The sequence below is a fragment of the Melozone crissalis genome, unplaced genomic scaffold, assembly GCF_028551555.1.
Source record: "Melozone crissalis strain CALT ecotype California unplaced genomic scaffold, PUWL_Pcris_2 ptg000007l_1, whole genome shotgun sequence".
NCBI classification, from domain to species: Eukaryota; Metazoa; Chordata; class Aves; order Passeriformes; family Passerellidae; genus Melozone; species Melozone crissalis.
The window spans coordinates 9649921-9677742 of NW_026535785.1; the positions used below are offsets into that span (position 1 = coordinate 9649921).

The 27822-nt window shown below is 39.6% G+C and overlaps 1 protein-coding gene across 1 annotated transcript; it reads right to left on the minus strand.

Moving 5' to 3' along the window:
• MMP2 (matrix metallopeptidase 2) lies at positions 1–27667 on the minus strand. Its single transcript, XM_054296395.1, has 13 exons — positions 27449–27667; positions 23773–23999; positions 22168–22316; positions 19918–20046; positions 19019–19192; positions 15290–15463; positions 12967–13140; positions 11754–11909; positions 9844–9991; positions 6213–6349; positions 4295–4454; positions 1569–1678; positions 1–840 (listed from the first exon to the last, which is right to left on the minus strand). The coding sequence occupies exons 1-13, from the start codon at positions 27590–27592 to the stop codon at positions 737–739; spliced, it is 1986 nt and encodes a 661-aa protein (XP_054152370.1). The 5' UTR covers positions 27593–27667; the 3' UTR covers positions 1–736.
• Positions 27668–27822: the final 155 nt, after the last annotated feature.

Genomic DNA, 27822 nt, shown 5'->3' on the forward strand with positions numbered 1-27822 from the left:
TATTATAAAGAACAGAAAAATAAAACACGTTAAACAATACTTGACTTTTATGTATAACTCATTGTCTTCAAAAATCTGAATCGTTTCCATCCATATAAACAAGTTATATAGTTGTAACAAAGTGCATGAAGCAAATTGCTAAATTTAACTAAGGTATTAAAATAAAAAGTACTTTAAAACAATACTTTAACACAGTTTTTTGCCATGATTCTATCATGCATCAACACAAAGCAGATCCTGAGGCAACCTGTGCCTTTCTGTATTATTATGTAAATAAATGGAAGTAATGATCAAACTCGTAAGAGGGTGAAAAACATCAAGACAAACCATCCATTTATAACAGAGCTGTATTTTAAAAAAAATAAAAATCAAAGTGCACTGCTGGTACGTCTCATTTGAGCCTATCTGGTATGTGAATAACAGAGGGGCATGATCCAGTCTCCAAAGGTTCCAAGGCTTTGTTTAAGCACCAAGGCAATAAAGAATGATGGCTGTTCTGTTCATAGCACTATGACTTGCATGACAACAGAAAAATTGTACCAGAATATATAGTAAACAACTTTTGTATACTGAGGAGGCAAATACTCTTAAATTATCTGATGTGTACAGTACTGGTACTTATTGTCTTGGTGCCAGTACCAGACTGGTCCAGTAATTAACATTCAGATCTATTTCTAATTACAGATAAGGCATATAACAAAAAAGTAAATATTTGGTTATTGATATCTCATATGGTTCAGCAACCCAACCAGTCAGAGCTTATCTTGCCAATTTTAACGATCTTCAAACTCTTGTCTTCCATTTGTAGATAGTACTGATCTTTGAAAAAGTAGGTATATCCTGTTAAAATAAATAAATAAACATGCTCAGATTATGGAGCACATAATTCTTGATAAAAGATGTTTTGTCTTTGTGATTTCATGAAGCTTAATTAATTGAATGACTTATTTCCCAAAATATTAATATGTATTTGTATTATTAAAAAGATATATTTTTAAAATACATTGAAATTCCCATCCTGTGTAAAAGAGCTCTTGCTAAATGGAGCCTTATTAAGGTCACTGCTTTGTGAGCCAGAGTTTTCTGGGATGAAATGTTTGCTGGCAAAATAGATGTTGAAAATGTGACTGAGTCAGGACTCATGTGACACCAGCGTTGCTCTCAGACTTTAGTGCATATCTGTGCAAAATTTAAAGCCCCTTAAAACCACGGGCCAGGATCTCAGCTGGAGTGCACAGGAAATTAAGAAAAATTGCAACATGGAACCCATTCATGCCTGTGATTGGGAGATTATCTTCCTTGAGTTCTGGTTGTGCTAGGGCAGGATGGTGCTGAAATGGTGCTGGGAGTGTGTGGAGGAACCTGGGGAGTGTCAAGGAGCTGGGAAATGTCCAAGCCACAAGGACTGGCTCGGTCATGCACCCTGGTGTTAGGACATCCTGTGCATCAGGCCTTGGGTGGCTCCATTTGGCTCCTGATCATGGACCACAAGGAATTAGTCTCCAGTAAGTTTTTCAGCAAAAAAATAAGAGAGTTTGTTAGTGATTTAAATCAGAATTACAGCTTACCACTGTCCCCAAGGCCCAGGACAGCATCGAGGTTATCTGGAACACCATTCCAAGAGTCAGCAATGAATTTAGGGGATGCAAGCTCCATTTTCTTCTTTTCTTCATTGTATCTGAAGGAAATGATATGTCTACATTACAAATCTGCATTTAATGTTAAATTGTAATATAATTTTTCAGGGTGTCTTCAGCAAATGTGACTATACAAAACAAAGAGAAATATAATAACTGAGATTGTAACATGGTTTCTATTTCATTATAATTCTTACTGATTCCTTTAAAACCCTGTGAAATTTTACATCTTTTCTTCAAAAATGCAATTCTGAATTGAAAATGCATTTCCTAAGGAAAGTTCCTTCCAGAAACATAATTTGGATGAGAATGAGTGTTGAGCAGGAGGCGTGGAGATGTCTTGAGCACAGTGATGTGCAATATAGTTTGAACAAGGCTTCAAGTACAGCATGTGAGGCCTCAATGATCCCACAGGAGCTCCAGCACCTCTTCAGGAGCAGAAGACTTTAGAGAGGTTGTCTTTGACAGTACTAGAGGGAGAAAACCATTTATGTTCCCAATTTCTATTTATCCGTGTCTGTAGGTATCTCAGGTTACTTTTTCCTCATTGCTCTGTGGAACTACTTGGAATATATCCAAAATTACACCAGTACTAACGAGCTCTAGGTTGGTCAAAATCAATTTAAATGATTCATTTAAATTCCTTACGATTTTTTTTTCTGGGCAATTTAAAGAAAATCTAATACCTTGCTGGGTAGCTTTAAAATTTCAGCTATGGAATCTGAGCCAGCTCCTTTTCCCCTCCCTCACAAAACTTTGCTCTGCTCAACAGTCTTGTTATAATAACACTAAAATAGCTTGTGGCTGGAATGAAGGAGAGAGAAGGCTTCCAAAAACCCCATTTAAAGTAAGTGTGATAATGACACAGGAAGGACTATGGTATGTAAGTATTTTGATTCCACTGACAGAGTCCTTGTATGAAATGTAACAGCCACATACTTAAGGGTTATAGAGTCTCTTCAACAGAGATGCATTTTTTGTTCTGAAATGTTTTTCAACTGCTTGCTTTCTTCTTTACACAGATAGAAATCACTTAATCCTATTTTGTTTCCTTAACAATAAATTATGCATTCTGCAGTGACTGCGCTTGATAAGGTACTTTGATAGAAATACTGTCTGTGATTGGAGTGATGAATTACTTGGAGGCCCTGCAGTACAGTTAATCAAAACAACAGTTGGTACAGAGGAAACCAGCAGCTTTTTAACTCATAGTCTGTAGGTTTTAGTAGCAGTCTGAAGTGCTGCAAATGGCTGTATTAGAACTACTTGTGTTTAAATGGTCTCTACAATATGACAATAAAAATTTAATAACATTCTTTAAGTTTTTACTGGTTTTTTTTTAAAGCTAATGGAGAAGAGTACTGTCCTTAAAGTAGTGGAAAATTATGATCAAGTGGCAATTGTATGGAAAGAGTATTTTATTTACTTACAGGAATCCACAGCCATTAGGACAAAATAAAGAAAGGCATTCAGTTTAATCATAACATGAAATTATTGTTCACATAAAATGGACTTGATTATAATGAGACGTGCTTTGATATCTTATATAGAACATCTCTCAGAATGAACCCTTAAAGACTGCAGAATCTTTTAGATTTCTGGTGGTTATTTCTGATACTTAACTTTCCTCTAAATTGTCAGTTAATGAATGGGTCCACTTTCAGCCTGTTGTGCAATGTCTGCATTCCTGAAGTGCAGTCCTGTTCCTGGGACAGGCCTCTGACAGTGACTGCAGGAGTCAGGGCCTCTCTTTTGTTCTGATGCCATCTTGACAGCACAGAGCTAACTCACAAAGATTCTCCTCTGCTTTTTAAGATGGTCTTCTGTGCCAGATCTTCCTGGCAGTTATGGTAATGAAGTTCTATTAAATACAATCATACAATTAGTAGACTCTGAAAAAATTCATTAAAAAAAGTAATTTTTAAGGACATTTTTAATTAATCTAAGATGATAAGAGCATGGTAGCAGGTCACCTGAGTTTCACTGGAAACATGAAAAGGGTTGAGAGATTGTCCAAATGAATTGAAGCTAAGATTCTTCTCAAAGTACTTACAGATACACTTGTGGCTTGTTCAGATTTCCTCAGTGCCAGCTATATTAGTAGAGCAAAGGTGTAAGTGATGGTACATCAGCTGCTGAAAGGATTTACAGTCAGTCCCAGCAGGTGTTGGGAGTCACACTGCTGTTTCCTTTAAATCTGGTGCCTCTAAACCTGATGGCTCAGTGAAAGAATTTCTTAGACAATCTGGTCAGTCTTTGGATTCAAGTGACTGGAGCTCAGTGTATTTTTAAGGAATTACTTGTAGAGTTTTCTCCCAGCATTTGTGAGCTGACAGTAAGGACAACTTGCCCCTCCGAAGAGCCAGGGGCTGATGTGGGGCAGTTGCTGGTACATGGGGGCACAGGGATGAGTTGTTAGTGGTGGCAGCCTGACAGACACTCCCAGATACCCTCTTCCATTGCTGTTTTTGAGGCTGTTATTTTCTCAAATATGTGCCAGTTTTGCTGTACTGAAGCATTTCCTGCTGTCAGCACGGTCCTGGCAGCCCTTGTTGTGCACTCCCAGAGGATGTGCCCTGTGTTTGGTCCCCCCTCCTGAAGCTCAGGGTGCGTTCAGCTCAGCTCACAGCATCCCACCGCCACTCAATGCAGCTTACTTCCAGTATCTGTCTCCAGCAAAAATGTATGTCCTCTTGTTCCTGCCCCAGTTAAAGGCTGCATCCACACGCTGCACATCAGGGGGCAGCCCCAGGCTGCTGAGCTTCTTTGGATAGCCCCTGTCCAGGTTGCTGGCTGAATAAACCCAGTACTCATTTCCTAAGTAGGGGAGAGAAAAAAGCAAACAAAACCTGCTTATTAATAACTAACAAAAGGATATTTGTTCTTTTTTGCTTTGCCATGTGACTTTTTATTATGCTAGCTGTACCATTAGACTTTTTAATATTTTACCATTTATGATTACATTCCAAGTGTACTATGGTTACCACTGCTTTTGCTACTGAAGTGCTCCTTGCCTCAGAAAAACACATCCCCTCATTTCTCTTGCTTCCCCCCTTCTTAGCTGGTGCACCTTTGAGAGAGACACTGCCTTGGTACATTGGAGTTATATGCTAAAAAAAGTAGTTTATACAGGAAACTTTTTGTATGATGAAAATTGAAACCAGGCAGGGTCACCTGGTGTTCAAATACAGCAGCTCATTGTCACCCTTTATTTGTTTTGTTGGCCAGTTTTATTGAGTGATTAACAGGAAGTTTTTGCTCAGAGTTCATGTTGTCCTGTGTCACAAAACATTATCTAATGTCTCTCCAGATATGTACTAGTGGGCTATGTAGTAGTGTTCCATATTCTTTACATGGAATTATAATTTGCTTAGTAAATAGCCTCACTGGATTGTCTGAAAGCCATGGAAAGATTTATTCATGAAAGGACATTTTTTTTGATCTTGTTGTAGTGGGAAAGCAAGTAAGTATTAATGTGAGAAAAATGTAAAGTGTAGCATTTGAGATTCTTGGAAATTATTGATTCACTATTCAGGAGCAAAGGGTGGGACTAACTAGTATTAGAAGTAAGGACTATAAGTATTTTAAGACAGTTGGGTTATTTTCAAACCAATCTTTGTTTTTAGATAGTTCTTATTTTTTTTTTTTTAAACAAGCAGGTTAGCTGTGTTTTCCTGGAATTTATAAAGAAAAGGAGAGGTATAGATGTGACAGGATTATATATAATATATGCAATATTTGAAGTGTTTTGGTTTGCCTGACTAATTTTAGGGTTTTTTCTCCCATCTATGTAAACTGAAGCAAATGGCCTCTGAGCCATGTGGAATAGATTATCATTACTTTTTTCTCTCCTGTACAGAAAATGTACAGCAGCTTCTGCCATATGGTTTTTACATGACTGGAGATGTTTAGTCATGTTTTTAGTAGATACTGGAGCCTAGGTTTTGCTGGCTCAGTTCTTCATGTTGAAAACAGTCTCACAGCTCTGCTCATTTGGCCACTACAGCTGAACCATATGTGACAGACAGAGCAGAGCTTCCTGTCCTCCTCTCCCATGGAGGCAGCTTGCCTGGATCCTTTGCCTGATGAGCCACCAAGGAAGATGCTTGGAAGCCTGAGTGGAAGTCAATCCTTGGCAAAAGACAAGGAGAAGCATGGGGAGGAAAAAAAAAATGTAGTCTTCTCAAGCAATATGTGCTGAGATAATAGCTTAAAATGGAAGGAAACAAGAAAAACAGAGCAGGGACTGAGGAAAGAGAGTTTCCACTGTTGTTGTTGCTTTGCATTTTAAATAATTATTATATTTGGTTTTGCTAATTGTTGAATGTCTCTTTTTAGGTGCTTATAGTTCTCCTTTTGTTGTACTGGAGGCTGAATGCTCTTTTGAGTCTTTCAGGTCCAGCTTTTGTCCTAAAATCCTCCACTTGTGAATAGGGAGATCTGTCACCCTACCTGTCAGCTCTGCTGGCTCTTAGACAGGCTGTTCCCTGTCCCAGGTACATTATGCAAATGAATACTTATATTTTGAAACTTAAACCCCATACCTGTAAAAAATACAGCCTTTAAAACCAATACCTGAGAAAAACACAGACTTCTCGTCCTGAGGGGCCTCATAGACAGCATCGATTTTCTCTGGCAGATCAGGCCAGAATGTAGCAACAAGAAGAGGACCTGTGGGTTTTCCTCGGGGGTTTATAGTCCTCCACATGAATCTGAGCAGAACAGAAAATTGTACAAGATTTACAATGAACTAATTCAGCAGCACATCTGTTTCTCATCACTCCTGGCACAGCCATGTGAACATGCACACACACACACACACACATGCGCACACTCAGAACTCTTCTCTCCACTGACTGAAAGCAAACTCATTTATTTGGAGTTTGTGCTGCTAGAGGAGCCGCGCCAAAAGCTGCATGCTAGAGTGCAGGTGAAATTGCTGTGCTGATTGTTCCTGTTGCTTTTTTGCATCGGGGCAAAATTTATCCTATGCTTTGAGTACACAAATGAAGTACTTTGAGCATACAAATAAACCCATTTATGCTGTATTTAAACTGATAGAGCCCTCCTGGTGCTGTGGATGGAGGAGATGGATGAACATTTAACAAAAGCAGAGTTTTGCATTTCATGAACTCTCTTGCAATTACTACTGTAGGGACTAAAAGTTCAAATTTAATAGCAGTATATCATAGTGCTTGGAAGTAAGTTTGGCTGTAAAAGAAACTGCTAGCACTAAAAGCATTCATTAGAGAAATGCAAAGGGTAATTTATTGGCTATTTTATGTATAAGGAGGATGGTAATTTGATTTAAGCTTTAAAAAGCTCTAATTATCTTTAAATGACAAAGCTTTGTGCTGAGGGCTTTTGGTATTTAAAATGGCACTGCTATTTCATCCTCCACAGAACGAAGAACTTTTTTCCCCAAGAGAACAAAAGTTGTGACTTGGTCATAAAATGAAAAATCAGCAGGCTGGTGGAATTGCTCTTGCACCAAGCTGTAGTTGTTAAATTCTGAGGTCAAACTGCTTTTACCATTAATATGTTTCTGAAGCTCAAGGTGCTGCTGGCATTTTAATTTTTTGCAGAGTATAAATGGTTATTACCCATTCCTGCCTAGAATAATTATACCTTTGAGCAGCCCAGGACATTAAACTGCATTTTTTTGGTCTAAAATTTGGAGGAGCAGTCCTAAATTAATTTAACAAATTGCTGTATTTTTATCAATAATGAAGATAGTAATATGTCACCCTATCCATGTTTTGTATACATAGATGTATTTTTAACACGTACAAAAACATCTCTGAGCATGACTCTTAATTTTCATTTACAAAAAAGAGGCAAAGAATAAGCCATCTGTCTAATTACTCCTCTTGAAAGTGTTAAACCACATGTGGCATACTGTAATAGGTAATAGTGTTCATTTCATGCATCTCTTTTTAGACAGAAAAGAAGATCCAATATAATATGGAACAGAAATTCATATTAAAAATCTTTATAACACAGCATTCATAAAAGCAGTTCCTTTAAAAATCCAAGTTACAGAACTCTCAGTCACTTTGGTTCTGATTTATGGCTGAACCAGCTCCAGTAATTGCTATCTGCATGAATTTCAAACTTTCCAGGGCCAACAGAGACTTAACACCAGGTTTTTAATAAACCACATATTTCAAGGGACTTGTTAAATTGGTGAGGTTTTCTTTTGGAAAGGGAAACTTTGTCAAAGATGAATTTTATTTTGTTTTTGAATTGGGTAGAAGGTATTTCTATTTCTACACATCTTACTGAGGAAATGTTGAAGTTAATTATTTGGCTTTCTCATTTCAGTTTGAACACAATAATATGTTTTAACTCATCTGTAATAAATCTTAATATTACATTTATAGACACATTTAATAATTTAGTTACAGCAGGTATTTTACATCACATTTTAACATAATCTATATTTGCAATGATGATTATTTTTATATGCAGTTATTGAAAGTGGGTCTTTGTTAGTGTCCTGATAAATTTCAAAGTGTGAACTTTTGTTCACTCTCTCTCACCATCTGTGGAAATGCTGTTCTTGGGCATTCTGAGCCCAGTAGAAAAGCTCAACTGTTCTCTATGCCTAACAGCCATAATTCCTGTAATTCCCATTTCCTGGTAATTTCCTTTCCTTGATTTGAGATGGGGAGGGAAAATACTTTATTTTTGGAAAGAATTAATCATCCCTGACCTCCTTTTTGCTATTTACTCTCTTATCCATGTGACAGTTGGATTCTATGGTAATTTTCATGAATCATAAAAGTCACACGACACATGAGAGACAGTTGTTTCTTGAATTCCAAAAGTGAGTCACAATGCTGTTTGCCTGATACTTGGAAAGCTGCAAAGACTGACAGGCAAAGCCATTCCAGAGCAAAACAATTCAACAGTTGTTTGCTTTTGCTGCATGCTGGATGAAGGCTGAGCCAGTCTGAACAGATTGTTTTGGTATTTGCATAGTTCTTAGACCAACTGTATCTAAATGCAAAATACTTCTATTTTGTTGGGATTATATGGAATATTGGATCACACTGCTGGTTTAGGGATAGATTTTACATTGTTCCTGTGTGTGACTGCTGGTTTGCAAGGTGGAGGTCTGGCTGAAAACCCAGGGCCATGAGTGAGCAGAGGAGGAGCAGGAGCTGGGAATGGTGTGGAACTTGGTGGGGTTTTACTGCTGTGAGAATGTTTTTCCATTGAACACCCCGAGCTCAGGTGAATACTTCAGCACTCTGATGACTAAATTAGCAAAAGTGGGCAGTGTTTTTGGCAAACTTGGTATGGGGCTGTGGGGCTTTGTGTGAGACTGATCTGTCGGTACTGTGGGGCTATTTGGTGGCCAAGAACAGAATGTCCCTTGCCAGTAGGGATCACTGGAGTCATTGCCTGCTGCTGACAGGGCCAGGAGAAAGAATACGAAAGGTATCAGGGTGATCCCCACAGACCAGATTGAAGCTTCTTACTAGCAGAAGGTTTAAATTCCATTTCTGTATTGCTAAAACACAAAGCCTGTGATAAAGATTAAGTCCAACTTCAAACCTAAAGCACCATTATGCTGGATATCATATAGATTGGATCTAGAAGGAAATACATGGTATCATGATATTTACCTGTAAAAAATCAACTAACTAACCCTGGTTTTTTTGTTACTAAAAGCTGGTGAGTAGAGTTAAATCATGCAGCATAGTAATAAATGCTTCATACATCTACTGAAAAAGGAGGTAAAGAAAGGAGCTTTAGTGTCTCTCACAATGGTGCTGCCAAGTCCCACACTCCTTAGGAGATGCTGTTCATTGCTGAGCAGTTGGGTAACACAGGCCCTGGCAAAGGCAGGGGGAGCTGCAGCTGAGCTGCCACCTCACTTTATGAGGAATGTCCCTGCTTTTGCATCCAAAATGCCTTTGGTGCCTTCTGTCTTGGAGGTTTTGCACACATGTAGCCCATCCCAGTCACCAGTGTCCTTGATGTGTTACAGCAGCCATGAGCCACATAAAGCTGTTATTTAATGACTGAATTAAATCGTTTCCATTTCCCTTAGGAGCTGATCAGGACATTTTCCCACCTCTGAACACACAAAACAAAGGGTGGATTTTTTGCCTGATAACGAATGTCTAGATTTTGGTGAATAGGTCTCAGATTCCTTCACTTAAAATTCTCTTGATAAGCAATTTATCTCACTTACCTATCTTTGAAGAAAAATATTTCTCCTCTAATTTGTGCGACTCCATCAAACACAATTTCATGCTTGCAGAGCTCTGGAGTGACAGGTCCCAGGGTTGGCTGTGGGCCTGGTCCTGGTCCTGGTCCTGGCCCCACATCAGGTGACACCTCTGTGATGGTGAACAGAGACATTCTGTCACATGGAAATGAAGGGCTGCACAGGTTACATGGAGAACAAAAGCTGCCATGGCTTCTAAAAGGGGAACCATTTGGAGAGAGCTCTTGAAGGAGAAAAATCTGATAATAAAATCTCTTCAGAAGAAGGGTGGTGGTGGTTGAGCGGAGCTGAGGAAGCCCTGACTTCCACTCCTGCCTTTATCCTCTTTGTGGCCTCATTTGAGACATGGTGCCTGTGTGTGTCTGTCTGGGCTGAGCTGCCTGGTTAACCTGAGAGATGATTACAAGTGACTACACTGGGTTCAGAAGTGAACATTACAATTTTTATTTTGCTGGCTTCTAAAAAGAAGATAAAGATTTCAAAGTTCTTGCACTCAGAATGATGTGCAGCTCTGCTGAGAAAGAGGTCAAAGTGGATTTATCTTTTTTAAAGAAGTGCCAATATTTGACAAGTTACAAAGCTGCATTTTGAGCCATTTGTATGATCTTTCTGCCTTCATCAAGAATCAAAATGTGCTTTTCAGAGCATGCATTTTGCCATCTGGTTTATTTTATTTGGTATTATTATTTGGCTTGAGGCATTTGCCTCTTTTTCTCAGACATTGGGCTAATTTACTGTATGAGAAAAAAAATTCAGTGTAGTTGATTTGTGATGATAACAAAGAAAGATAAGTTTTTTTGAATACTTTTTTACATGGAAAGCTGTTTATAAAGGGTTATATGAGTTAAAAAGAAGGATAGTTTCATCTTGGATCTTGAAGCATGCTTTAAGACACCTGGGTTAAGTTCTGAACTCTTATCAAAGACACACAGTATGGGCTCAGAAAACTCACTTAATCTTGACCATGTCTCAATTCCCATTCTTAATTAAAGCAGCTAAGAACAAGGAATAATGAAGATTCAAATCGGATTTTTGTCTCATGTGATAGTATTTTTGGCATATTCTTATAAAAATTTCTGAGGTGGGGAATACTGTAGAATATAGTCACAGTTAAAAAGATCTCTCAGTAGAAAAGGGAAAAGCACAGAAAGAGAAATGGAATATGGCAATGAGTGCTTAATTGACTGTAGTGTACTAGTGCTTCTGCAAGGTAGAAAATGTATCCTTGGAAGGAATCTCAATCATGATACCACTTATGCATTTTACTGTCTGTGGAGAAAACAACAAATGCTAAAGATGTAGCTACATAAAAATATTTAAATTCACTTTTTCTTTAGGAGTCTGCCTAATACATTTGCACTGAAGTTCCAGCTCCCACACACTTTCTGCAAATGTTATTGTGATGGTACAGTATGAATTGTGGGAAGGCAGTGTGAACTGTTTCCAAGCTGGGACACAGGAAACAATGTCCTTCCCTTCTTGCAGAGAGTCACAATCTGGGAAGCTCAGAGTGTTTCAGAAAGTGACATCCAAACCCACCCACATCAGGTATTTCAAGCTAGAGACAAACATGGCATTTCAGTGTCCCAGTAAAGGCACTAGAAATTCTCATCTAAAATTTTGTTTATGGGCTGTTTTGATACTCCTTTTCATTAAGTAAATTTAGTGATCTGTCATCCTTAAGTTGTAATATTTGATTGAGGTAGGAGGCCTGGTAATGTGAATAAAGCAGAGGGAAAGGAGCAGAGGATGTTTCTGGCATTGGTGGGATTGTGCCATTTGTAATTTACTGCAGATTCTGAGTCCCAGATTTCAGCCTGTGCTGGCTGATGGCTGATTTTCTGATGAGTTCTGCTGATGGGAGAGGACCTTACCATACAGCTCCTGGATCCCTTTGATGTCATCCTGAGAGAGTCTGAAGTTCTTGGTGTAGGTGTAGATGGGGGCCATGAGAGCCCCTGGGTCCTCAGAGTGCTCTAATCCCATTGCATGGCCAAACTCATGGGCAGCAACCAAGAAGAGACTGTACCCTGAATAACACATGAACACAGTGTTAGCTCCTTGCATTCAAATAGAATTGTACCACACAGGTTATTCACTATAAATAATAATGATTAACGTTTACAGCCTCCCATGGGGAATGTCACACCTATTGCCAATAATGACATTTCACTGGAGACATTCTAAAACCTTCCTTTGGGAGTGATCTTTGCTGCTCTCTCCCATGCAAGTGACTCTGAGCACAGCCTTTGTGTGAGAAAAGAAAGTGGAGAAAATAGCATTGGACATCCCATTTAGGTACAGAAGAATTGTACTTGCAATCTAGATATCAAATCTTCCTTTTCACCATGAAATGGCTTGTAAATGATAAACAGAACTGTAAATATGTTCCTCTGAGAACAGACTCTGAATCAGTACTGTTGTACCAGATATTGTTAGGTTAGGAATAACCTTTTATCATAGAATGACATTTTATCAATTATGCCTGAACTGTCTCTAAAATTTGTCAGGTTTATCTTTTCCTAGAATAACCTCCTAAATCTAGCATTTATTTGTAAATATGTAAAAAGCCTTTTGCCCTTGTTAAATTATGGCAAATATTAACCAAAGTAATTTTAAATAGCAATATTCACCACATAAACTTTTTACTGTCTCACTTTTTGAACATGTTTTCCATCCTTCCCAATATCACTCACGAATGTATTAATTTTTTACATTTAGTGTTTGTTCCTAATTTGTATCAGTGTATAATTTATTGCATACTAACGAAATGCTACAAGTACTTGTGGCTTTTAGCCTTGAAAGGAGAAACTGGTGGGGAGAAAAACATCTATTTAATTGTTAATGTATTTCATATTTTTGTATTTTGGAAGGATCCTGCATCAGTATAGCTTTAGAAAATCTGAGTATTTCAGATGAGCTCTGAGCGTGACTCTCTAGCTCTCGTCTCACGCTTCAGTACAGGGACTTTGCTGAGATTTCAGCAAAATGCAAAATGCTGGAGTGATGAGCGCGACATCATGGCAGAGGTGCTGCCGTGGGTGTGGGCACTGCCCAGCGAGCCCTGTGTGTGACAGGAGGTGTCACCTTGGTCGGGACAGAAGCCCCACTTGCGGTCGTCGTCGTAGCTGCTGGTGGAGGCACACCAGAGCTTGCCATCGCTGCGCCCCGCGCTCGTGCACGACTCGTACTTGTTCCCGAGGAAGATGAAGGGGAACACACAGGGAGCTCCCTCGGAATTCCCACCAACTGTGGACATGGCTGTGCAAAATGACAGGAAAACGCAGTGAGAAGAGGGTCCCTTTTGCATCTTCTTAAAAACGCTAAAGCAGGAAGGAAGCAGAAATAGCGCGGTCCTTCTAGGAATATGAAGAGTAAGGTTTAAAGTATTATTTGAAAGTTGTCTGACAGAATTAAAAAGGAAAAGTTTACACATTGCCGTTGCAATGGACTTGCCAATAGATTTGGTGGGGGTGAGAAGGAGCCCTGGAGTCATGTTCACAGCTCTGGGAAAGCAGCAGTTTAACTTATCCATTTTACTAAGACTGTCTGTGGAGAAAACAACAAATGCTGAAGATGTAGCTACATAAAAATACTTAAATTCACAGGGTTTTTTTTAGGAGACTGCCTAATACATTTGCACTGAAGTTTCAGCTCCCACACACTTTCTGCAAATGTTATCGTGATGGTACAGCTTGAATTGTGGGATAACTTTCTATTTTTTTTGTAGATTTGTGAAGCTGGTAGATAACTTTCTGCTTTATCTTTTTTGGAAGGTGATTGCCCAGGAGGTGTCTTTTAATGGTCATTCCTGGTGTTATTTTAAAGTGGTTGAAAGTGTTTAGGTGAAAGGTAGGGTTAGTGTCAGAAAGGTTAAAGAACTGTTGAATATCCATCTGGCTGGTGGGTGTCCCACTGAAGAAAAAGCTTTATATATCCTAATAAATAGAATATTTAATTATAATATAAGATAAAACAATATATTATGTTATATATATATAGATATAATTTATATAAACTATAATATAAATATAATGTTTAATATAATATAATAAACAGTAGGATACTGTTGAAAATCATGTGGTTCGAAACATTTTTTAAAGAAAAGGATGTATTAACCATTATGTTTGCAAAAACTTGAGAAATTTTCCTGTGTTCTCACCTATGTAGCATATGGTAGTAATATATAAGAAATAATACTTGAATGTGCAGGTACAAGTATTTCTAGAGGGAAGAGAATGTAAATGCATTTAAAATAACAGTTTAAAGTAGGTATCATGAACAGAATATGAAAATAATATAAAACTCATTTAAATTCATTTCCACTGCTACCTGGAAATTACAGCTCCTTTCCAATTGTGGTCTGTCTTCTGGGAAGGTGCATGACAGCAATACAGAGGCAAAGCTGGTTGTGTCCCTAATTATTTATTAGTGTTTATTTCTAATTAATTATTATTTATTAATATCCTTTTATGCTGAAATAAAAAAGCTTAAACTAAGTGTATTTCCTACTTCCAGTGATAGCTACTGTGTTACCTCAGACTTTGACTATATTGATTCTAGAAATACTGCTTCTTTTGTCTGTTGAATGATCCTTTAGAATTTTTCTAACCTTGTAGCAAGTTCTAATTAATTTGATCCTTTCTTTTCTTTTCTTTTTTAACATCTGAAATGTAAAATGGAAGGGTTACACCTGGTTATCAAAAGTAACAGAAAACCGAATACCAGTAAGGCCATTTTCAAGAGACCTCCAAAAATCAGAAAGCAGGATGCGTACAGGTTTGAATGTAGCTTCCCATTGGCTCTGTTAAAAAACAGATTTTAGAGCTGCCATGGTTCACTTCATCTCTATACTTATGGCTATAGTGTCACAAAATGAACACTTGCCAAGCTATTCAACACTATAAATTAATTTTTGTTCCTTTGTATAGTAAAACTCAAGTTAGGAAGTATGAAAAAGGGTGAAGAAAGCTGAAATTTCTTTTCATGGCTAAACCATTTCACTTGGCTTTTCTGAATTGCTGAAAAGATCTATTAACACAAGCTTAACTTACTAAACAGGATTCCTTTTTTACAAGTGTACATTGTGAGTATTAAGCTAAAATATTAATCATACTTTCTTCTGTCGGATGAGGCTTCCCTTCCAGGGCCATTAACAAATTGTAATCTGATTGTTATTATCCTGCAGTGGTAGCCAGGCATTTGTAGGTTCATTGCCATTTGTGTTCCTGACAAACCTGTGCTGTGACACACCAACAGATTGCTCCTGTTCCAGTTACATCCTTGGCCACCTCTGCTGAAATGGTGTTTAACTCATCAGCTTTTGTGTGCTCTGGGGAAAGTGTGCCCAAGGAGACTTGTTAAAACAATGCCCAGTTAGTCTGTGTTATGCAAGCAACGTTCCTCATACCAGTCTCTGGGCAGAATCCGTATTTCTTATCTCTGTCGTAGTCCTCAGTGGTCCCACACCATCGGTACCCGTCTGTCCTGCCCTCTGTCGTGCACTGCTCGTAGGACTGGCCTTGGAACTTGAAGGGAAACTTGCATGGCTGCCCATCACCATTGCCACCCATCGTAAAAAGTGCTGCAGGGAGAACAGAAGGGAAAATGTGAATACACAAAGCTCAGTATCAACAAGGAATCCCAGTGTGCCTGCGGGAATGTGCCCAGGTCTGGACAGACTCTAGACACCATCAGGTGTGATGTACTTCACACTCAGAACCTCTGTTTTACACCAGCACTGAAATGCCTTGGCTGGAGACAGCAGGGCTGTTACAGCCTCACAAGTGTACAGAAGGGAATGGCTGATTGATCTTAGCGCAAACTCATAACACAAACTTGATGTTCCTTCTTAAAACAGCATTTAGAAACAGGGTTCTGAGCAAGTAATTCATGTTCCTTAGCTCTGTGCTGATTCACTTGCCTTCTGTCAGAGATGTTAGCTGGAATGGCAGATTTGGGAAGAGTTTCTCAAAATGCTAGTGCACAGTAAAATTGAATATTAACCTGTAGCTTCTATCTCTATATTTGCTTTTCATTTCTGAGAATTTCTGCTCAACCACTCAATAGTGAAGCAGGAGACGACAAGTATAACTGGTCCAAGAAAGCTGAACACTGGAGGCTTCTCCTCTCCTTTGCTTGGCCAGTGTTCCTGAAGGTTTTGTATTGGTCTTCTGGGGGAGGAGAGGGGATGAAGAGTGTTTATTGTCAGTCCATGTGCACATACAAGGCCCCATGGCTCAACCCTGAGAAGCAGAAACCTTTCTCATGGATGAGGGATTAAAATGGTTCATATCAAAATGACTTGAGTTCTGGGGTTGGATTGAGGATTTTACTAAACTTTCTGGAATATCTAGAGGAAGACAAATACAATCTCACATGCTGGTATTTAAAAAATGTGTGTTCAAATTGAATTCTATGAAAATGCAGGTGGCTTGCAGTATCAGACATCTTGTGACTGTGACTGTGTCTTCTCCTGGCTGCTCTATCAGTGGGACTCCTCAGTGTTAGGACAATGTGCTGTGCCATGTGCTGGTGAGAGGAGATTGTGAAGGCAACAAACTGGTCCAGGCCTTACCCTGAACAGAGAATAAAAGTCCTTCATGCATTCATATGCTAATTCCCCTGGAGTTTTAAGAAGATCACTGCATGATTTGGCCTTTTTGAGGTGTCCAAGGTCATCTTTTCCCCTCTCTCTCATCCAATTTAAGGCTGCAGCCTTAAACCCAAATATGTGTGTGGAAAGCTTGGCAGGTTAATTCTAACCTTGCTCTTGTATTTGATGACTCAACAGCCACTGCAGCCTCAGTGTTTGTGTAGGGTCTGAGGGGGTTTGCCTTTGCTTAGTCTGATGCATCAGTGGGAAGAGGTATTGTTTATGTGTGTTCTTCTTTAGAGTAGCACAAATAACTCCCCCAGACCTCTTCTGGCTTAAGGGTGATTGGGAAAGGGCTCTGACAGAGGGGTGTTGTGACACAGATGGTCCATTTTGCCTTTTACACTTAAACCAGTAATTGGCCACAGCATCAGGGACATGATGCAGTAGGTTATAGAAGTTCCAGTCCCACTAACAAGAGGACTTGGAGCTTTGCAGGCCTGGCTCACACACTTCTGCTCTGCCTACAGAGTGATTCTGTCCTTCTCCACCCTGGGCATGGATGGGGTCCTGTCTGCAACACACACTGTGCCTCCCCAAAAGAGCAAGCTGCAAATGTTGGGTTTTGTCTCAGATGCTGTACTGATATAGGAAAGGTGCATTAACTAGGACTGTGACTATTGTGATGCGAGAAGGACTTTATTTTAAAGTAATGATAGAATTGGAGAGCAAAGTTAGACTGAGTTGTTTAGATGACTCATTTACCATGAGCTGCTTCCAGCTCTAAGTCTGGCAAACTCTGCATTTTAATAGCTTTTTTAATATTGGTTTACATGTGGCTAAGTTGCAAAAACCATATGGAAAGCCAGTCTCAGTTTGCATGCAGCCTTTCTGAGTCACAGTCAGAATGCAGTTTTTCATTTTGCTTGAGGCTCCATCATGTGATGGTAGCAACAATAGTTTATTAAGTTTTCAATCCCCCCTCCTTACTATAAAATTGCTTTAATGTAAATGGAAGTTTGAGACTGGGGCAGTTTCCCCAAAACAAAGCGGCAATTTCATTGTAAGGGTATCTCAAAGGGCCTTGTTCTGCATCATGGTAAGCTCAGCAATTTAAAACCTGGTGAAGATACACTGAGGTGAGAGCAGATTCAGACTGGGCATTACTGATATGTGAACTTCACTTTTAGCTCTTCCTAGAAAAATCAACCAGTTGTGATGTGAGGAAACCTCAGGCTGGAAAGCTGCTAAAACCCCCGTGGCACAGATCCAGGGTGGAGGTGGCTGCAGCTCCAGGAGGGCTCTGCCTGGCAGAGCTGACAGGCTCTGTAGGAACTGGGGGAGTGTGAGGCAGCTACAGGCAGAGAGCAGATGGTTAGATCTTGGAGGACCAAAGTTAAGAGCAGATTGTTAGATCTTGGAGGACCGAAGTCAGGAGCCTAAACTGCCTCTAGTGTCAGTGGAAATAAGTGATATCGAGATCCCTTGATCCCATATGGCAAAGGAGAAGATTTGTGTAGTAGGTAGATAAATTTCTGCTTTACCTTTTGCTTTGACAAACTATAGTTCAATCAGCTTAAAAATTTGGGGTACAGATCTGGGATTGACTTTAGGGAAGCCTGGTGCAGCACCATAGCAGTGAAGATGTTTCCATATATGCACTATGGCTCTATGATGAGAAGAATTGAAACTGACTTCAGTGAGTTAAGCATGAGAGAAACAAAGGCCAACAACCAGGAATGCTGCCCCCAAAACAGAGTGTCTGATGTAAATCCTGCCCTATCTGAATGTATTAGCTGGGGTTTAGCAAATGGTGCCTTGGAATAATGAGTGAACAATGCCACTCTGCATTTAATAGGAAACATCTGTGCATAACTGTTCATGGGTCTTGCAAAACAATTACATCAGAAACAAAAGGCTGAAACCCTTCTGTTCCATTTCAGAAACCTTGACACTGGCATTTCCAGGAACTTCACTTTCAGAACCAGCTCTCTCTGACAGGGCTTCACTGCTTACATTTTCAGCCTTGCATGACTTTAGGATGTTACAAAGGTGTAGCAGTCAGGCTGTGTGGATTTCCATTTCTCCAGCTGCCTATAATCTGGCCTTCCTTCTGACTGCATCTGAGTGCTTGCAGTATTTTAAAGAAATAAGCCAAATTTTTATCTTTTCTGGCTGAAAGAAAAGATAAAAATTTGTGTACTTTAAAAATTTTAAAAGTTATGGCTACATGACAACATTATGCATTTTGTCTAATCTGCAAATTAATGTTTCCAATTATGAAATAAAATTCTTGTGAAAGAGAGTTCTATTCAAATTCCAAAAAAGTAGAAATGAAATACAGTCCATGAAAATTTCTAAAACATTAGAAGTTTTCGTGGACTTATAATAATTTTGTACAGATACTGGTATATTATGGTTTCTGAAAGATGTGAATTGTTTATCTGAAAGGGAAGGAATTTGGAAAAGCACAAGAAGTGGATAAGCAAAAAAGAAGGAAACAGTCTGCCAGGAAAAAGCCAGTAGAATCATTGGTCTACTCACACTCATGGGGACAAAATCCATATTTCCCATCTGCATCGAAGTCTTGGGTTGTGGAGCACCAGAGGAATCCATCGCTGCGTCCTGCATCTGTGCAGCTGTTGTATTCCTTGCCATTGAACCAGAAGGGAAATTTGCAATATTCACCATCTGCATTTCCATACTTCACTCTGACCACTGCAAGGAGAACAAATGCAGTGGTGAAATTAGCCACCCACTGATACAAAAAATACAGTTTCTGGGCATCTTCTTTTCCTGGAAGGTACTGTTATAGAAATGCAGTCTGAATTTCTACTTTGAAATTCAATATGCTGCTGGTCTCTCTATTGGCAAGATGATCATAGCTGAAATATAAACTGGTAATTTTAAAATAATTCCATGGATATTACTCATGGTGAAGTGTTAGAATCAGCCCAGAAAAATATATATGTTGTTACTATGGCAAGGCAAAGTTAAAAAGGTGCTGTTAATATATTTAGTAATTTAGTTTCTTAAGTAATATGGCCTAAAATGTTCAGTATAGTTTCAAAGATTCCAGGCAGCAGCTGAACATGAGCTGAACATGCCTTGTGCCTCATAAACCCCTGTGGTATTTCCAATGGGCCTTGCATGACATTTGCTGTAGCAGGGGGGACAGGGTGGAAACACAGACACACCCAGACCCTGGGGTTTATTTCAGTTTGTCACATGGAGACTTATGAATACAGTATTGGTGCTGGAACATATACTAATGCATAGATAAGTCACTTATCCATAGCATTTTTTAATGGCAGAATTTTAAAATTATGTAAATGAATTTTCACCTTCTCATATTTACTGACTGTCAATGAAAGCATTTAATGCAGCATTAAAATAGAGCAGCCAGCAGGCCATGTGTTCTGAAACATGAAAAAGTCTGGTACCTTGTCCCTCCCCAAGAGTCCACAGCTCATCATCATCAAAATGGGAGTCTCCTCCAATTCCTGGTCCTGGTGCAAAGGCATGAGCCAGGAGACCATCCTTGCCATCAAAGGGATAGCCATCACCATGTTCTGCAGGAGTGAGCAGACAAAAAAGAGCAGTTTCTAATGACCTCAGGCAGAGTCTCTACATGAATGATGATTATCATGTGTACTTTCCTATCCAAGACAGCAGCAGAATACTTTAGTGAGCGAATTTACTGGTTTGGGTTGTGCTACCAAGACTGATCCAGAAGAGAAGCAGCCAGTTCTTACAGAGAACATGAAGTGTCAGCACTACAGTTGTCACAGGATGGTGTTTTATATCTTCTGAGTGTGGTGGAAAGAAATCAAAAACTGTGAAGGACAGTGAAGACCCTGAGATGCATACAGAGTGCTGTTTCTTGGTGGAGGCTGATAGGGAGTTGTAATTTAAATACTGTGTATGAAGGATATTTTCAGGAAGTTCCTGCCACTCTCCAACACAGAGATTGGAAAGAAAAGGCAGATTCCACTTTTCAGGCTGCTCTTTTCTGCTGCAGCTGGGATTGCTGTGCCCTCTCCTCTGTGCAGGGTACTCAGTGCCCCAGCAGGGAGGCACAGCTGGCTGTCTCAGCAGAGAGCTCTCCTGCTGCTCTGAGCCCTGGAGGAGCCTGTTCCTCCTTCCCTCCAAGCCCTGCAGGACTCAGCAGCTCACAGGGCAGCAGCAGGTTAAGCAGCTCTGCTGTTATTACACTGTGGGCTTTTCTTGGAAGTTCACCACTTGTGGGAAAGGAGGCTGGCACGGGCATAGCCCTGGTATTCATAGCTCTCCCACCACACTGACCTGTGCATCAAAGCTGGCTGCCAGCATCTCCACTTGCATCATTTCTGGTCTTTTGGTCTGATGTCTTGGCATTTACAGAAGCCCTCAATACACAGGCCTGATTCTCTCCTCTGTTGCACTGATTTCAGGCTGCTGTCACTCCTAATACTAGTTCAGTTAATTCCCTTCAGGAGACCAGTGTGTCAGTTGTGAAGGACAAGATTTTGACCTATATTAGGTGCTGCCCCTCCCATTTATTTCAAAGTAGACCCTTTACTTAAGAGAAGGGTTAAAAGTGAAGAAACCTCATGGATTCTCAGCCCCTGTGAATCTGACCTGCAGTAAAGGGATAGCAATGACTGAGTGTGGAAGGAGCTCTTTGCCCACAGTTTCTTAGCTGGCTATAGCCAAGTACTAAAACCAGCAGAAACACTTCTGCTTTTGTAGACTTTTTTTTTTTTTTTTTGCAAGCTGAGCCAGTCTGGATGAGGATCTGAAGTCCTGAGTGTACAGAATCTCTGCAGCTTTTGAGGTCAACTCATCAGTAGCTAAAGCAAAGAAAACCAGCTTGAAATGAAACCTTTTACAAAGAGTTCAGTTATTCTTTGAACTGTTCACTCAACTTCCAAAGTCTACCTCCCAAGAAATTGGCTGCAGAAGTATCTTCATTAGTATTAAAAATTCTGTGACTATCCAGAAGAAGTTAAATGTCTCATGTTTACACTGAAAAGCCATAAAAATTCTTTCAGGGGAAACCAAGATTAATTGAGAAGACATGCACAATGAAAATGAATCCAGTCACCCATCATCAGCTGTACTCAAACCATAGCTCAGCTTATGCTATTTTAAATTCTTCAAGATCAAAGATTGCATTGAAAGCTTGCATTCTGCCGTGATAAAAGAATGGAAACCAGCTATGGAGTCACAATTGGAAGTCACAAATACATTTTTTAAGCTCTAATATGTTAGAACACTCACCACTATCACTGGAAAACAGATATACAGAGCTATAAATAACAGATATGCAGAACTATAAATAAATGGTATGATGGCATTCCATTCTCTTCTGTGGCAGGAAGCCAGCTCACACTATCTGAAGATCTGTACCAATATGTCTCAGTTCTATTTCTGATTTGTAAATTTAAAAATAAAATGTTGCCCCTAGCAATTCTCTTTTGGAAAGATAAATATAGTGTAAGGATATTGTATAAATATTTCTCTCTCTCTTTCTAATGTATAAGAAAAAGTCATAGTGGAATTAGATCTTAGCTTGTATGAGCCAAGTGTGAACTAGGACAAGGCTTGCCAGAAAGGCTCATGGGTGCTACTTATTGAGGGTGGATCATTCTAAACTGAGGATTAATGACAGGAACAAAACCAAAACCATAAGTAAAAATAGAAAAATGTACCCCATCGACCAAAATTAATCATAATGTCTGCTTCTCCATCGTGTATCCGGTTAAATCTCAGTGGTGTGACATCACTCCAGACTTGAAAGGCTCGAGCAAAGGCATCATCCACTGTCTCAGGGTCCAAATCCGGGGTGTAGCCTATAATCCTTAGAGGGAAAAGCAAAGTTAAGTAACACACAAACATCCTCCCTGGATTAGCTGTTCACTGCTCAGCACACTGAGGAGGCTCAGCAGTGAAACCAGCTGAGAGGTAACACTGAGACCTCAACACCTCCCCTTGATTCAGAGATGAGTTTGATGTGGCACTTACTGGTTATTTTCTTTTGGAATTGACTCAGCATAAAATTATAAACCCAGAGGCTGTAAGGCCTGGATGGCAGTGGGCCTTGCACAAAACATTCTGGGTTTTGCATCAGCACTGAGACCAGAAAAGGAGCTCAGTAACATTCTGAAGGTTTCAAGTGTGAATTGTTTTGCTCTTTAATAAGAAAGAAAAACAGCCCTTCTCCCTCACCTTTGTTGCTATCCAAATATTGTTTAATCCCTGTGGAATGCTAATCCTTTATGTGTATGTGGGGTACATGGAAATAAAATACATGGGGAAATAGGAGGAAAAAGCATGTAAGACAAAGCTGTAGGCCTGACCTGAGAAAGGGACAAACTCTGAAGTGTGTTACTTTCTTCTTCTTCATATGTTTTAATTGGACTTCTGTTCTATTTTAACTGGACTTCTAATATAAGTGCCTTATATTATAACCTGTTATATTCCATGTAAAGACAAGTTTCCAATTCTTTGCAGCACAGACAATGTGCATAGTGAGAGAAACTACTTTGTGCCTAAGGAGGATGAGGAAGATTCAGAGGAAACACATCCGCAAGTAGGGGCTGTGGGACTTGCCACAGGTTTTTTCACTTGTTATTAGGTTAGTTGCAGCCCAAGGGGTGCTTTGAGTCCAAACTTGTGAGGGAAAAGCAGACTAAGTCAAGCAGCTACAACAAATCTGCTGGTTTTTCCCGTTGGTGGTAAATGTTTGTTCATGAGCCACCTAAGGTACTGAGTTTTTTACCACCATGAGGGCTGTATTGATCCCTAACTCATCAGAAGAAGATGAAATTACAACATGCTCAAACTTATTACAGCAGGCTTGTTGTTACTCATGTTTGTATGTGTCTGAAATACAATTGTTTGATTTTTAAATTTATTTAATCATCTCCTTTTTAGGACTGCAAAATGAGGAAGAGTTTGGCCTCTGCACTCAATAAGCATTTTGGTCCTCCTGGAGCAGATGGGCAGGTGAGATGCTCCTGCTCCAGTTCCCTTGGGATGCTCTCTGCAGAGCAAAGAGTAAACCCAAAATCTCTTCAGTTTCAACCAGAACCAGAAAGTTGATGTTGATATAATTCTTCCTGATATACTACAATTTGAAATGACAGAGGCTTTGGTAATTATCGAAACAAGAAATCAAGAAAGAAGAAGAAAACAAGAAATTCAAGGAATCTTGTCTATCCCTCTAAACAGCTACTGCATTTCTATGTGCTTTCCTTATTTATTGGAAGTGCTATGGGTATGTGTGAACAGACCCCACCATTACCAGTCTGTACCTGTATGTTATATGATTCTTTTCCCATTTTGGCTTTCTTGCAAAGAAGTTGTAATTGGCTACATCAGGGTTACCACAGCGGGGTTTCTTCATTGTCTCAATAGTATTTTGATCCAGATCTCCTGTTTCAGGCAGCCCAAAAAATTTCTGCATTTTCTTCAGGGTATCTTTCAGGACAAATAAATTGCAACTGTCTTTTGGGCAGCCATAGTATTTATTCAGGTATTGCTTGGAGAAGAAAAAGCACAGAACAAAGACTTTAAAATTCATAAAATAAATAGCTAATCATTATAAATAAATAAATACTATAATTCCATGTTAGCTTTCCTTTTGTAATTTGCAAGTTTTCTTTTAAAAATTACAATTGCTAGTAAGTGAAGGACCAGCAGAATCTTCTTAATTGACACAAAGCATCCTTGATCACATGATATTGTCAATTAAACAGTCATTTCCATTCTTAGCTATCACCTTTACTTAATGAATTGCTTTTAGTTATTAGAGCGTAGAGCTGTTATGTAGAACTACAAAGTAAAACTGGGCTTGTCTTTTTTTGTTTCTTTATTATGTATAAATCTGCTTACAGTTTTAGACTCTGTGCAATGTTTTCTTGGAAGATTCTGCATTGTTGAGAAACTTCTCAAGAAATCAAAGCAACCCCAGAAATAAGACCACATTGATTGCAAAGAAAAAGCCCATTTTTACTCAAACCAAAGAGTTATTTGAATGTTGGATGGGTTTGCTTTTGAGTCAGACATTGCAAAGGCCTGAGGAAGAAAGTATTTGGTAACATCTCAATTGCTTGGACACTGCTGCCAATCAATATTTGTGTACTTTAAACTCCATGGAATGCTCCAGCACATTATGGCCAGACTGACGATTCTGATACAGCTGTGGTGGCAGTTCACAAAGTTCTTTCTCATTAGAAAAGAGTGGTCACAAGGGACCCAAAAGATGGCACAAATCACATTATTTTCATCTCCTAAAATCCCACCCACAAAAGTCTCCTCCCCTTCTCTTAAGGATGGGTTTGCAGTGTTTTATGCCCCCCTGTGAAAGAGAAGCCATGTGAAATGCAGGTATTCCCAAACTGCACCCACGTGGGTGCTTGGCACTGCGCAGAGCTGGGGGATGCCCTTCCAGTGGTGCTGTGAGACAGGAAGGTTGCAAGTTCCTGATCTTCCCAGTAAAAACAGTCTGCACCTGAGGAAAAAACACCCTTCAGGTATTGCATCCCAGATACTAACTCTGAGTCCAAGGGAGGAAAACACCTGAATAACGTAAAGGTACATTTGCCAAAAAAATATGAGGAATATCAGGGAAACAATTTCAAACTGACAAAATGACTGCACATTTGAGTTCTCGTGCCACCAAATATTCCCAAGAGAAACCTTGTTTCATGTGTGTAATTAATTGCTTAAGTTCACCCAGGAGACTGGGGATAAACCACAACACCAGCAAAATCAAGCAGAGGATATTTGCTAACTGCAGTTGGTCAAGCCTAGCTTTCACCACCCTCCTCAAAGTCCAGGCCAACCTCATCTGCCCAGTATAGGAAATGGCTCAGGGATTGCTCAGAAAAGGATTTAATCAAGATGTTACACCATTTCCTTCAGAAGGTCCTCCATCCATCATGACTGAGCACAGACTGTGGCTAGTTTTTGTGATTTTTGTAACCTCTGATTTTTGTGATTTTTGGAACTTCTGATGTGCTATTTCTCCATTCGGGACTGGCAAATGAAGGACACACAGTGGCTTCATCTTTGCTTCCACTGAGCTGCTCTCCACACATAGTTAATGGGGTCTGGTGGAAATTATGTGAAATGCATTGAGAACATAATCAAACAAGCCAGTTTGGTTCTTATACTAATTTTCATTTCATGTAGTTTGATGGGTTTCCTTATGCTTCTGCTTGCATCCCCCAATGATGTACCTGGTGTGATACAGACTGCATGTCAGCACTGACTGAGGAACCAGGCTGCTGCTCTTGCCATTTTAGGTTTAGGAGCAAGCTATACAATCAAAACTATAAACTGAGGCTTGGTGAAGAATTTCACTTGCTAAGATTCTAAATAAAAAGCTAACCAACCTCTTTCAGTTTTTCCTAAAATGGAGATTTTATTGAAGATGAGAAATGACCAAGATCAGCTGTTCTATGAGGAGAGGATCTTGAAGAAAATGTAATGTCTATGCAAACCACATCTTGGCCTAGGCTGTGAAATGCAGTTTCCTCAGAGTCAGCAGGGAGCTGTGGTGATCTGGAATTTTGATCCAGCCCATTAATGAAACAGGGTCCAGCTGCAACATAGCAATTTGTGTTCTGATGCTGAGTGTTGGGGCTGTCCTGGTGGAGGGCGTGAGGGAAGGCAGCCAGTTAGCATTGCCCAAGAGTGCCCCAAGAAAGACAAAGAAGGACTGCAGTGTGAAACCAGCTTGTAATTTTCCTCTGAGTACACATAATAAATAGGTTGTTTGAAAGGAACAGAGATGAGGGGAGATGTGGATTGCAGTTATCGAATAAAAGCCTGGCTGTGTCTAAGAAAATAGATTCTCTTAGGGTGGTTAAATTGCTCTTAGACACGTGGGACCCCACTCTCCTCTCCCAAATGCACTGCCCCTGCCCCCAGCTCTTGGCCACTGAGCTGCTAAGGCAAAACCTTGGGTGAATTTGTTTTGTTAACTGCTGAGGAATGCCCTATTTGGGTCAGTTTGTCTGTTTTTCCCAACTTTCTGACACAGCTCCCAACTGGAAATTCTCTCTGTATCCTCCCCCAGACCTCCTTTAACCTGGCAAGCTTTCCCAAGATGTACACAAATTCCTGAAGAAAAGTGACCAACTTTCAAGTCTCTATGTCCTAAAATAAGAATAATTTATCTCAATCCTCCTTAAAATGGATTTACTGCTGAAGAAGAGAAATAATTAGTCTATAATTTAGTCTATAATTTACATGCTCAAATAAGGATAATCCATCTCAATCTCGCTTTAAATGGACTTCCCCATAATGTCACTTTTATGAACATCCACAGGGCTAAAAACAGGTTAGAATAAAATGTTGTAGAGTTAGAGCTATAATTTGCTAATATACAGAAATGCAAACTCCTTTTTTTGTTCCAGATTGGATTTGGGAAAAAAAGTCCTTAAACCTCAGTGAGATTGTTTTCCCAAGTCAAAACCAGTCACAATGGCTTCTGAAATTCGAGCCAGCTTTCAGTTGTAGTGTCCCTTAAAGTAGTGTTTATGCAAGCCACAGTAAACATTCTGGAAAACTCACTTCTGAGACTGTGTATACATTAAGGGAGTCTCAACTGCCCTCACTGCTACTTGATTTAAGTAAAAAAATTAGATGTCTCTTATTTGCCCTTCTTCCCTCTTAACATTGCAATATTTTGATTATAGTCATGATGATTTCACGAAAATATTTTGTATCTTGAGACTTAAGGGGAAAAAACCCCAAAAAACTGACTTTCTTTGCTGGCTTAAAAAATTTTTAAGAGAGGAAACATTACTTGGCTCCAGTTTAACTTTTGAAAGCTGATACCTTTGCTAGCTAGCTAGCACTTCCAGAGACTCCAGGGAAAGAATGCTACAGTCATTCCTTAGCCTCAGCTGAATCAAGAAAGAAACATCTGCTTATGAAACAACAATAGAAATCCAAAGCAAAGATGAAACCAACACTTACCACTGCTAGCTCTTTGTCTGTTTTGGGAGTGCTGTCTCCAGGAAACTTAATGATTGGTGATGGCGCGGCCAAAGTTCTGTGAAAAAGATAAACTTGGAGGAATAGTACTTTAAAAACGAAGCCATGGCCAATGTGAGTCTTCATTCTGCCTAAGCTTGTGCTCTCCTCTTTGGAAAAAAGCTTTTCCCGCTGTGTCTCGGTTACTTTAGCTGCAAAGTGCACCAGTTGCTTATCTGCACATCTTGACTCCGAGCACCGTGCTCCCTTTTGCTTGCTCCAGCAGTTCCTTTGTATGTTTAAAACATCCAGATGCGCAGTCTCAAGCTACCACAAGAGGAAGTCTGAAAACTAGTGGAAACATGAGAAAAGGGCAG

Bases quoted from the DNA above. Each gene is read 5' to 3' on its own strand.
- MMP2 (XM_054296395.1), bottom strand. From the start codon at position 27,592: ATGAAGACTCACATTGGCCATGGCTTCGTTTTTAAAGTACTATTCCTC. The intron at 11,910-12,966 runs GTGACACCTCCT...TGTGTTATTCAG, and splicing joins GGGCTTCTGTCCCGACCAAG to GGTACAGTCTCTTCTTGGTT. The intron at 841-1,568 runs GTAAGCTGTAAT...TTATTTTAACAG, and splicing joins CCTGGGCCTTGGGGACAGTG to GATATACCTACTTTTTCAAA.